Consider the following 13,279-nt stretch of genomic DNA (forward strand, 5'->3'; position numbering starts at 1 on the left):
CCTGTTTCCTGCCTATGCAGGGGGTCGGACTCGATGATCTATTGAGTTCCCTTCCGACCCTGACATCTATGAATCTATGAATCTATAAGGTGGGTGTCTTAGCCAAATTCCAATTTAAATAGCAACATTCAGCCTACCCAGTTCTCGTACAGATTCTGTTGGATACAGCATTCTTTTCTATTTCCTGCCCTAAAATATTGGGAAAAATACTTTCAGATTTTTTTGGATGAAGGGTACTACATAAAAAGTTTGGGCCTTCTGACAAGTTTCAGCCTGCAATGAATTTTACTGCCAAGCAATAAACCACTGAAATTCTAAAAAGGAGGTCTTGTAATGGGAACAATGAAACAAGTTTAACTATAGTGACACTACTGGATGCTATTGTAATAGATAAAATACGGTATTTCTTACTCTAGCTATTATTGAAATCCAAACAGAAGCCAAAGATTCTTAAATTATAGAACTTATGTAGCATGGTGGCTAGACATGCTGTGCAAACTGGTAACATACCTCTCAACTCTGACACTTAAGTAAAAAAACATTTTTATATATCATATTTTCCTGCTTTAAAAATTCTAGTACTCCATAATAAAGAACACCAGATGATGAACAAATCTTTTTATGTAAAATAAAGAATTGATCTCACATACTGGGTGGATATCATATTATAACAAAATGACTTCTTCAAGTACTGGGTTTTAATTTTAGACACAAAAACCTGTAGAAAAATTAATTGTGGATGAAGCCAAAGTATGAGCAATTATTAATTACAACAAAACTGTTCTGTACTATAAAGACATTAGATAATAAGAGTCTGAGACATGTATAATATGAATAATTCCAACTTTGCTTGTTTTATGATTTCTATTTCTCTAGAATATCATTTTATAAATCTGAGCATTGTTAGTCCTTTTTCATTTTCATCTTTCTTTTTCTCCTAATTTTACACACAAGTTGTTGGATTCAGTGGGCCAAGTCCTCTGCATAAAGCTTAGGCTATATCACCTTATCAGTGAGCCCTACTTTGTGGTGGTGAACACTACTTTGAAAAGTGTCTTAGAGACAGGTGTTTCCAATCAGAATCCATTGGAGCCAGGCTACCACTAAGCAGGGCAGAGCTTGTTAGAATACTGAACTGGGGATCTTTAATTGATTTGTGGATACAGGTCTTATACTTGGAAGGTGGGTTTTACAACTCCCATGATTGGACCCAGTTTTTAATCCCCTTAAACATATCTTGGTGTTTTTATCATTGAAAGAGAACCAAGTTAATAGTCTCAAAGAAACAACAGCATAAAGAAGCATCTCTTTAAAGCTCTATGGCACTGAAATGCATGACATTAACAAAACCTGCAGTGGTATACGTTATTATGAGATTTAAATGGTTACATGCTTAGTAAGACTTGGTCCTACACAAATCACTTTAGGTGCTGACAGATATGCAGCTCCCTGCTGTAACTCATGGTGCTTCACAGAAAGTACCATGAGTTACAGTGACCCTCCTCGCCCTGCCTTCCCAACAGAAGTTCGCTATTTGGTCGGGGGGGGGGGCGGAAGTCAAGCTCCAATCCACCCCTTCCATCCCCCCACCCTCTGACAGGCTGGGCAAACCCCAGCCTGCAGCTCCCCTCCTCTCCCTTCTCCTTCTCCCATTATGCAGACAGCACCAGGGCCATGGGCTGGGCTACATCCTGGGCAAGGACTGACAGAAGATAATGAAGCACTCCGCTTTGGAGAGCCTTCATCTGAAACCTCATGTAATGAGGATTAATTTGTTGTGTGATCAGGCATTTTTAAAATGCTCTACAGCCGTGTACTTCTGTCAGGGGACTGATCACACAACAAAATGTCACTTCCATCAGCACCCTTTGGCTCTGCCTCCTGAGGGCTTGGCATCTAACACTTGCTGTACTAACACAACACATATGTTTATACCTATGCATAAAACCACAACTATTCCTTAAGAAAGCAAATAGAAGCAAATGATGAAAACTGGTGTATGGATCCATAAAAACAACATTTTTTTGCTCAACAGTGAGTCTTGAGAGTGCTTTCTCTGAATGGCTTTACCATTCTGTTAGTAAATAAACATGTTAAATGGTTAAAGAAAACAAACCAAACACATACAAACCTGAAACATTTCAATGTTTTACAATACTTTCATATAGTTAAAAATATTAAACAGCTGTCACTGAAAAACAAAATAGTATAAATATTGTAAGTAAAAAGGTATTTTTACACGTGATTACTCATGGACTAAAGAGGGTAAAAATAGTCTCCCACTGCTTTAATTTTATGATATAAGAAAGGAATATACTTAGCATAAGCAATGCTCTTACAAATTCTGCATCTTATTATGGATATATATAAATACAGTAGAGAACATTAAAAATGTTCAGTAGATTTTTTACCAGCTATTTTTTAAATGAAACTGCAGGGTTCTAGCAGCTCTACAAATAGTTCATATGAACTTTTTATATTTTGAACAAAGTTAGTTAAAAAGACCTGAGGAAAAGTACAGCAGTACAAAAGCTTGTCTATGTCCCTCCCAACTATATAGTTTGTCCAATACAAGGTATGACCCCCAAAAATCCATGCCTTTCATATTATTTAAAAGTGCTATTTTCACCAATGTACAATTATTTACAATAGTGACACAGAGTACAGTGTGCAAAATAATACCAGTACATACATACCTGTTTAGCCATATTTTCCAGAAATTTAGGTGATCTTTCCCTTAAAAATGTGACAAGGTCTTTATATATGTCACTTTTTCTCTCATATTCGATATCATCTTTCTCCTTTTCCCTACCCTTAAAAAAAGAAAATTGGAATCATTACTAATATTCTCTTATATAAGTTTTTTCAACTATGGCATCAATAAAATATTTACCCTACAGACTAGAAGTAAAGCACACATTTTTATGGTAAAGACAATTCTCCATCACTTGAAGTCTTGCGCTATATACTGGAGAGCTTGCTAAAAGGCTGTCATTCAACCAACATCTATGAACTTGATATAGGAATTATGAGGTGAAATTTTATTGCTCAAATTATGCATGTTAGACTAAACTATCATAGTGGTCCCTCTGGCCTTAAAATCTGTGATTTTATTATTTCAGTGGGACTGAATGGGACTACTCAGAATAGTAAGCACTTCATCCAATAGAAACCATTTAGAAGATCACGGACCTAGCTTTAAGCAAAGGCAAAGATGTACAGGACTTGTTTTCTTTAAAATGTATGAATTATTAAATGCATTTTATTTTTCTTCTACTTGGCTAATACACTCACATTTTTATACAATTGATCATCATAAGAGAGAAAAACAGTCTTGGGACTGCAATTCAGGAAATCTGGATTCCACTCTCTGCTCTTTTCCAGACTTCCTTAGTGAATCAGGACAAGTTATTTAATTAGGAGCGGAGGTTCTTGCTTCATAAAATTGCTACTGACTTTCCACTATCAGTTTTTTTTATCCATCCTCTCTAAAATCCACAAAGAACTTTCATTCTCAAAGTGCTACATTTGATTGTAGCTGATTAACCAAATGCAAAAAAATATAAATAACACAAGTAAATTATTCCCTGGATTATTACTGCTTAACATAGCACTGTTCATTAAAATTCAGAGAGGTGATGAATATTTTTTGCCACCTTATAAAAACACCCCCAGACTCACTTCAGTGGAACTACTCACATGGTTAAATATATACACAAGTGAAGCGTTTGCTGAAGTGGGTAGAAAGACTAATTTTACAAAATGAAGTGGTCAAACTATCGTTTACAGTTATTACAGTTTTTAAACAGTACCACTGAGATATATTAACTGTCATCTCCGAGATAGCGTACTGCTTGCAGAAATGACTGCAATACTTCCCTATTACAAGAGCCTAGCCATGCAGTTGGTCTTATAAAAGATGACCAAAAAATATCCTTGCCTCTCCATAAACCATAGAAGCTGATTCTTAGCATGGTTAGGTTTCACAGTCCCCTGTGGAGATTAGTGTTTACAAACCAGCCAGGGGTACAGACAGCCACTTGCAAACAGCTGTGTGGGACTGGTGAAGAGCTCCTGTTGTTTGTTGTGGGTTTTATTTCAAAGGTCCTGCTTCTCTGATCAGCTGAGCAGGACTGGTGATGAAATTCAGCTGAGTGGTGGAGAAGCTGTGCTTTTTTAAATAAAAGCTGCAGCAATCAGCTGTGTGGTTCATCCATCATTCACCAACCCATTGCAAATTAAGCCGGTTGTGAACCACATGAATATTTTTAAAATCTATATTCAACCACGCTACCACTTCATGCTTAATCAGGATGGATAAAAATCAACTATTAAAAAAAAAAATTAATGGATTTTTTATTTAAATCATTGAAAAAAAGTTTTTTTGTTAAGATGCTTTTTAAAAAAACAACCCTATATAAAGATAGTTTTCATTTAAGATATGTTAAAGCTCAAATATAATCATGGAATAGGGATTATAACTTCTAATTATATACTATTTGACACAATATATTCATGTAACCTTTTTAGAAAAGTTTCATATATATATAGATCACAACAGGCCATGGACTATATTAGGGGCCCAATCTTATGGGGTTCCCAGAGGCTCCTCTATAAATTAGTAAAGATTAAAGAAAAAAACACTCTACCCAATGGGACTCAGTCTAGAAGATCCCATTAAGCATCTCTGTCATTAGTTTCGGTTCTCAAACTCTGGATTTGTCTCTCCAGAGATAACATCCTTGTTAACAGCAATATATGGAGATGACAGATAACAGAACTGATTACCTACCCATCAGCCTTCTTGTCTGTCTGCAAGTCTGTGTACACAGAGTCAAGCCCTTACCTCTCTCTAAAAGTGTAAAGTTTCAAGAAGTTAAATGAATAAAGGACACTAAACTACAAGAATGTACTTTTGTAGAAAACAATGATTAAATCAAGGCTTCCTGACCAGTGATATAAATTGTGATATTTCTGCATTACTATGGGAGAGGAAGAGAAAGCTAACAGGGGTTTTCCTCGTTTTCCTCTTTCCACACAGCAGACAGAGTGACGCCGGAATGACAGGCTCCAGCACAGCAGTTCTGCAGCAGCCTGAGCCTGCGGCTCAGCAAAGAAAAGAGAAGGAGTGAGAAGCATTGAGAAAACGCCGCAAAGAGTGGAGAGACAGGGGAGAAAAGGCTCCGAGCGGCTCACCAGAGGGGCGGAACTGCTGAGACGCCCCGGCAGAGTGGAGAGAGGGCAGCAAGCTGGCACACAGCTGGGGCGAATTGCTGCCAGCCACGGAAGGCTGGGGCCGGGAAGCCGTGCACAGTTCGCCCAGAGAGCAGAGCCAGCTGTGTGCCCCGGCGAAGAGCGGCTGGGATGAGAAAAGGGAGGAGCCCAGAGCACAACCAGAACAAACTGCACTGGGACCCAGAGGTACCTCTTGGAGAATAGCAGGGATGGGAGCCAGGAGGCAACGTGAAGCTGGACAGGGAGGCCCTATATGGCCCTGCAGCTGATCAGAGCCAGGTGGTGAGCCACTTAATAGGGAGCAGTCCCTCTGAAGGGCCAAGGCCCTAGAGTCAAGGCTGGAATGAAGCCCTAGACAGCATCAAGGCCAAGGTTCCGCAGGCAAACCAAGGTTCGGCAGCCAAAGGGACAGGGACCCAGGAGAGGGCCCTATTGAAATTGAGGGTTACAGTGGGAAGCCGACGAACCCCAGAATTCAGCTCATGGCAAGAAACCCATTAATCATGAGTGCATCCCAGCAGAGGCTGATCAGTTGAGCTTTAAGTTACTTTTCCTAAGTTACTGTTTAAAGAACTCTATTAATGCAAAGCCGTGATAAACTTAGTCATGGGGACATTAGTCCAAGTCAAAGAATGGCTAAGGAAGAGCCAATGGCCAGGCACCATCTCTCTCTCTCTCTCTAATGGCGGGAGGCACAGGTGAGAAGATATCACCTGGAGAAAGAGAGGTCCAAGACAACGATGCCTGTTCTGGCCCTGTATGTGGTCAGGGTAGGGTAAAGGGGAGGTTGGAGCCCCACAAAGAAACCAAAGGCATGAGATCTCATGAGACACCTGCAGGTGTCTGTCTCCCAGGAAGAACATCAAGACGTGGCAGGAGAGCTGGAACAACTAACAGGACACGCAAGTAATGCTATATTTAAGAACTCACTATGATGTTGCAAGGAGGTAGGATGCCTGGTAGGAGAGGACTCAAGCCCTACAATACCTACCAGCAACAATTACATCAGGGCTGTCAAAGATACAGTCTACAGGCTGGATATGGCCAACAGAACCCCATCACCTGGCCTTCAGTGATGCCTATGGGTGTTGGAGTTGACCCACACGCTGCATGTGGTGCATGCTGGATTGCCCCAACATGATGCACACAGTGCAGAGGGCCAGGTCAGTCTATGAAATGTGTTGGATCTGGCATGCAGGACCAGTCTGTGGGCCCAATCTGTGCCATGGACAATCCCCACGCCATTCATCTGGTCCCTGTGGCCTGATGAGTTTGATACTCCTGTCATACGTAAATCAATCTGGGAACCTTTCAAGGGAAGCTACTGAAGCTGCATGGACTCTGACTGAATGTGCATTAGTATCATCACATTAGTGATGTTGTAACAAAGTTGGGTATATCCAGAGATTCATTTCAAGTCTTTAAACAGAAATAGCACCATTTCATTCTCTCAATTAGATAGCAAATTAATTAGGACGCTGTCTTAAGTGTTTAGTTCTGTGCAAATAAAACTCTAAAATCCTTCAAATATCTAAGAAATTAAATGTCATCTCTTCCCAGCTAGAATGTGGTTTGGGGTGACAGGCCCCTGACAGAGGTTAAATTAAAGGTGCTATTGAATCTGATCCATGATCCCAACAAGCACAGTTCCTGCTATGGCACATAGCAGGAGGTGTGATCGTGGGGATTAAGTATCAGATTCCATTGCACCATGCACTCCCCCATCAGGGAACCCCAGTCAGCTGATCAGAGCTCCTAGCTGCAGGAGTACAACATGTGTTCCCCTGGCTCAGAACCCCATCAGTTGATTGGACCTCCCAGCTGCAGGAGCACAACATGCACTCCCCCAGCTAGGAGACACATCAGCTGACAAGCACTCAAACTCTGGAGCACAAAGCAGTCTTCAAGGGTTCCAGTGTGCTCTGGGTCTTCATTTCAATAATGAAGATGGCCCTTAGGGCTGCATCCAGACGAGCGGGAATGTGTGCTTCCCTGAGGCAAATAGCAGTGGCTCACCTATGGAGGTTCAAGGAAACGCCCATGCCATGTGCACTCTGGTCCGTGGCAGGTTACCCTGGTGGGGTAGTGGAGGCTGGGGCCAGCTACTGTGCTGGCCCCAGCAGCCTTATCCGGGGTTCTGGCAGCCTCCAGGAGCTGCAGCAGGGAGCCTGGCCAGCAGCCGAAGCATGGCTCTGGCTGACCAAGCTCTGGTATTGGGTGGCATGTGCTGCCACCATGTGCATCACCCCGCTTTTTTTGGTGTGAGTTCTTTTTACCCTGGGATCTCCTGGGTCAAGAAAACCCCTGCACTGCAAAGTAGCAGTAGGGGGAATGCCTGCATGTGTGGTGTGTGGTGCTGCAGATGGGTCTGTGGCGCCACATACCACACTTTTGAGCTCCTCTTGACACAGCCTACAAGTTCTTTATGGAAACCTGCTATGAGTGCGTATGAAAATATAATGGAATCATGAACTGAGGGATTGAAAGCACAAATGTTAACCAGACTCTCATAAAGTTTGAGAAAACACCTGCATAGTCCAGAGCATTTGGTCGTGTTGACTACAGAGGAGAAATGCAGTGTTGACTGTACCAAGTGTGGAATCTTTTCTTCTATTTTGATATGTACATCGTTCTTGTAGCTTTCTTCATGCTGCTAAATAAAATGGACTGAACTTGTAAGGAGCATGAGTTTTTCTAAATCTGACATCCATTCAAATACCATTCTACTGGATGAAGCAAAAGACAATTGGGATGATATACTGAATCTTTGTCTTGAGTCAGAAGCATCACCAGTTTAAGAAGCAGGTGGAAAAAGATGCATTGTGGGAGAGCTGATTAACTTGTGGAAACCAGAAATCCCTTAGTTATTTGGAAATTATTACAATGATTATTACTGTCCTGATTTGTCTCAGAATTCTCTGGCACAGATGAAAATGTCTACATTAATTGACCTGACCGTTGAACCAGGAAGGCATCACTGAGATGAATCATATCTGAAAGCAAACACTATGACATTTCTTGTTCCATCAGGTTGCATGTAGATGTACAGATACGTAACTGGCACTGGAATATCAACTGCAGTATAAACTGTAATAAGTCATGAAGCCCACACGTGAGATCCTTGTGTTAAAATGGTCATAAAACAGGACTGCTTAGACCATCGGTGAAAACATTTTGAAACCTGGCATGTGAACTGCTGTTACAATGATCAGATGGTGCATATGCCAATTCCATATTCTTATTGCTTTTGTACACAGTTGAGAAGACAGAGCCGCACCTACTTTGGTTTTGTATTAAGCTGTTGCTGTGCTAGCCAACATAATCCAAAACAATTAGTTCTGAGGAAGTGAAAGGAAATTACTATTTGCCCATGATGTGAATGCAAATATTCTCCTCCTCCAGGTGGAATATACTATTATTTTATGTGCTTTTTTAAGGTAGAGTCTGCCACACAGTATTAAACAAGTTTGAGAAGCTTTTTGTCTACAGGAAGGATGAGCTTCCTTGGCACAGAAGCATGGGAAATATTTATTTATTTGTGTGGTGTTTTGTGAATTTTCTGCAGAGGAAGCTGCAGAGACAATAAATATTTTAATCGGCTCCAGTAATGGTCTGATATCATCAGGAAATGAAGATGAGTCACTGCCACATCTACTTCTAGTCAGAATGATGAAAGATGGCAGACAGAGAAACACCCTCCTGTTCTTAGAGCTCTTCTTCATCTGGCTGCTGCTTCTAAATTAGATGTATGACTGTTAGCATATTGAGTTTGGCAGCCTCTAGTTAAAACCCATGGTTATCATGAATTCCAGTAAGGCCATTACCCAGTATAAGTGAATGAAGGCAGACCCCAGATGGAAGCAAACCACAACATAAAGGACTTGTAAGCAGTCCTTAAAGGCATTCTGTATGCCTAGAATGGTATGACATTCTAGGTCTCACCTCTGGACTTAGCTGAGGAGAGCATGTTAGAAAAGAGAGATTAGTCTGTCACTAACTGGTGAGGCAAATGAAGAGTAAAACACCTGAGTATAACAGAGGAGCCATAGATACAGGGGTAGGTAAAACTCTTCTCTGGCTCATAGACAGTCCTGGAGATAAATATGGAGGTGCAAGTCTTTCATCTCAGTACCAGATGAATACCTCCAGAGAGGAAAGAGGATTCTGTTTGACTGGCAACTGTTAAATCACCTGTTACTATGAACTGAACTGGTAAAACAGCGAGAAGTATAGAGGCAGTCCTCACTGTACCCAGACCAATGACACCATATTAGTGCACACCAAAGGTCCTAAATCTGCGACCTGTTTCCCAGGTATCTGTAATGAGGCTTAGAGCAGCACAGGGAAATAGACCGTCTTTTTTGAAGAGGATTGGCAAAGCAAATTACCCTTCTTTACCTTCCCAGACAAATAGGCACATCTCTTACTATCTCACCTGCGAGAGCAGGGTTTCTTTGACAGTGGCTTGAGGGAACATTCACTGGCACCTAACGAAGCCAAAGATTCCTAGTTTCCTATTTGAATTTCCTTCAATTTTTTTAACTCTTGTGTAAAGTAACTTGAGGATGTTGCACTTTAGGGGATTACAAGGCTCCCCAAAACAGGTGTCAAGGTCACCATTTAAAAGAAAGGAGCACTAATAGATTTAAATGCTTTTATTTAGGTATAAAACAATCCCATTTTTAAAGAAGGAAGCAACAAAAAGAGAATAGAAAAGCGGGGGGAGAATGTCCTTATTTCCCCCCACAAGCTATCACAGACCCTCTAACCCTATATTAAAAACCAAATATAACAAGCAGAAAAAACTGTTTATAAGTTATAAAGAAAATATATCAAGTGAAGGTAGTTGTGGACAGTGGTACTAAGATGGTTATTGATCCTTTATCTCAGTCAGGACCCAAAAGAGAATTGGAGTGGTTTCACATTGCATTTTATACCACTTTTTATACCACTAGAAGAATACACTTGGAGGTTTAGGGCACACACTCATGGATCAAAGCAGACAACAACTAACAAAAATCTCAAATCTTGGGTGCCTGGAACATATGCACATACCACAAAACAATACATGCATTCAAATAAAAAAGAGAGAATACAATGACTTGAATGTTTTGTCTTTCTCTGCACTGTCATTAGCATAACTCTGCAGGACTTAAAGGGTAAATACTGCTACTTTAAATCTTCCATTTCATCACATGCACAATTGTCTATAATTCCAGGTAAAAGCTTTTATTATTGCTTACCCCATTTAGAAACACGCCTGCTGTGCTGCAAGTGATGAACAAAGGATTGGTGTCATGTGGTTTAACAATCAAATAACAAATTTCTCCATGTACTTGTCTCCAAGGTGGGGCTCGGCACCCATTGGAAAATTCATAATCTGAAACCAATTACAGACAGTGTTTTCATCTGCTTTTAGAAAGATGTAGTGATTTGTAATAGTTAGGCTTGAACAGATTTTAAATGATAACATTCATACACATGAAGGTCCCAAACCCACACCCTTCCTCATGTGAATAATTCATATTCATTCATGATTTGATTTTGTAATATTCGAAATGGTCTGGCCTGATCTAACAATGCACTTAAGCATAGGTTCAACACTTTAAGGATCAGGTCCTTAATTACTTCCATTAATTTCAGTGGGACTATTTATAAATAAGGATTACATATTTAAGTAAAAGTTGAAGACTCACACTTTATATCTATAGGTACATCTTGTTCTCCTTATTTTTTAAATATACTTTAAATCAGAACTACTAAACTTAGTTTAACGTATTCATAGTAAAATCCAATTTTTCATGTTTAAAGGGTAAAGATAAATGTAAAACATCAATAGTAGAATCTGAACCTGATGTATATTCAAGAGATTCCAGTACTGTATCTTCTCCTTTCCCAGAGAAATGCTTGAGTAGATCCACCTCATTTTTTACAGAAGTTGGAGTTAATCTCACCTCTCTGTAAGTAACAAAAAATGTTCTAAAAACTAACAAACAAAAAGAATATTTAAAAATATTTAGAAGGTGATATAATGGGATTTTGTTTCTCTCCTTGTAAAATGAGTTTCTGAGCTGTAGGAATAAAAATCTAGAAATGGGCCTGCTTCCCATTTTAGTTTAGTGAACTTTTAGTTTTATAGTTAAGATGTAATTCGTACTACTAATTGGCAAATTAAATGTAATCTTATGGTTTTCCACTATTAAATAAACAACTCTATGAAAATGTTTTAATTACAATTATTTATACAAGGTATTTTGAGTTTCTTTCAAAGTATAAAACATGTGAAGCACTTGCAGATATGGAAACACATATACATACATAGTGAAATCTCTAGAAAATATCTTTCATTTCTGTAACTTTTCCTGGTTTTAATAAAGATTATTTTCATACCTTTGTTTTTACTTCAGTGATTTCTTTATATCACACAGAAAGCATATGTTTTGGGTTAAAATGAATTTAATTTAAAAACAAAACAAAAATCTACTGGCTAAAAATGCACAAAGCTCCATTTGAAATGCACTTACCGTGAAATATGTTTTAAAGAACTGTTAAGCAATTGCATATCCAGCTGTTGAAGAAGAAGAGAGATTTTCATTTTAATCTCTGTTTCAGGATCATCATCTTTCTTCACTTTTTCCAGCAAGCGCAGCATGGACATATCTTCTCCCTCAACAGTTCCATATCCAGGACCAAGAATTTTCACTATAGGATCTCTATTGGCTATAAACAAGAAATGCGATACTTGGAAATTGATTGTAGAAGGTTTTAAATAATGTAATTGCATAAGGATTTAAACACTGTTCTAATACTGTAAATTTATAGCATGAACAAATATATGGTATTGAAAAGATAGTATGCACCTCTCTGTACAGTAGGCAGACAAGGTTCTTTGGGTGAATCTGATATCTTTTATTAGACCAACTTAAATAGCTGGAAAAAAATTTCTTAGCAAGCTTTTGGGTTTAAAAACCCTTCATCAGGCTGAGGAAGCATCTACAGTTTCCTCAGCCTGACAAAGGGTTTTTACCCCGAAAGCTTGCTAAGAAAAATTTTTCCAACTATTTAAGTTGGTCTAATAAAAGATATCAGATTCACCCAAAGAATTTTGTCTGCCTATGTCCTTAGACCAACATGGATACGATCTACACCTCTGTATAGTAGGTATTTTCATATGTTACTGTTTCATCCTGCTGGATTAAATGATTTCACATCACTTGTCTGCTGTGAAATGTACTTATACAGGAGTTTTTAAAAATATGAAAACAAAATTCAGGTAAACAACCCCTTAAATGACAAACAGGAATTGCCTTCCTCAATAAAAACAAAGATTTAAAATATGAAGAGTTACTGAACCAAGAGGTAAATAATAAAGTCATTCTTTGATGAATATTTACCTTTAGGGATTTCATAGATTTCATAGACATTAGGGCTGGAAGGGACCTCGGAAGATCATCGAGTCCAGCCCCCTGCCCGAAGGAAAGGAAGTCAGCTGGGGTCATAGGATCCCAGCAAGAAAAGCATCCTATTTACTCTTGAAGGTGTTCAATGTAGGTGCTTGAACCACCCCCAATGGCAGGCTGTTCCAGACCTTGGGGGCTCGGACAGTAAAGAAATTCTTCCTTATGTCCAGCCTGAAACGGTCTTGCAGTAGTTTATAACTGTTCAACCTTGTCATCCCTTGTGCGCTCTGGTGAACAAACGTTCCCCCAGATACTGGTGGTCACCCCTGATAAATTTATAGGGTGCCATCAGATCACCCCTGAGCCTGCGCTTTTCCAGGCTAAAGACCCCCCTAGCTCTCAGCCTGTCGTCATAAGGTCTGTTTTCCTGACCTCTGATCATGCGCGTGGCTCTTCTCTGGACTCTCTCAAGTTTCTCCACATCCTTTTTGAATTGTGGGGCCCAAAACTGGATGCAGTACTCCAGCTGCGGCCTCACCAAGGCTGAGTAGAAGGGGAGAATGATGTCCTGGGATTTGCTTGAAAAGCATTTACGGATGCAAGCCAGTGTTTTGGTCGCTTTACTAGCCACAGCATCACATTGA

At 39.7% G+C, this 13,279-nt stretch overlaps 1 protein-coding gene across 2 annotated transcripts in view; it reads right to left on the reverse strand.

Annotated features, from left to right (window-relative positions):
- ARMC4 (armadillo repeat containing 4) overlaps positions 1-13,279 on the reverse strand; it is a 192,148-nt gene that overhangs the window by 163,720 nt on the left and 15,149 nt on the right. For both annotated transcript variants that reach the window (XM_025204423.1, XM_006023779.3), the window contains exons 3-6: positions 11,760-11,955; positions 11,087-11,193; positions 10,479-10,615; positions 2,697-2,813 (exon numbers count right to left, since the gene is read on the reverse strand). In XM_025204423.1, coding sequence (XP_025060208.1) covers positions 2,697-2,813; positions 10,479-10,615; positions 11,087-11,193; positions 11,760-11,955 — 557 coding nt within the window. The remainder of the gene's footprint in view (positions 1-2,696; positions 2,814-10,478; positions 10,616-11,086; positions 11,194-11,759; positions 11,956-13,279) is intronic.

The sequence above is a fragment of the Alligator sinensis genome, unplaced genomic scaffold (genome assembly GCF_000455745.1).
Source record: "Alligator sinensis unplaced genomic scaffold, ASM45574v1 scaffold309_1, whole genome shotgun sequence".
In the NCBI taxonomy this organism is placed as follows: domain Eukaryota; kingdom Metazoa; phylum Chordata; order Crocodylia; family Alligatoridae; genus Alligator; species Alligator sinensis.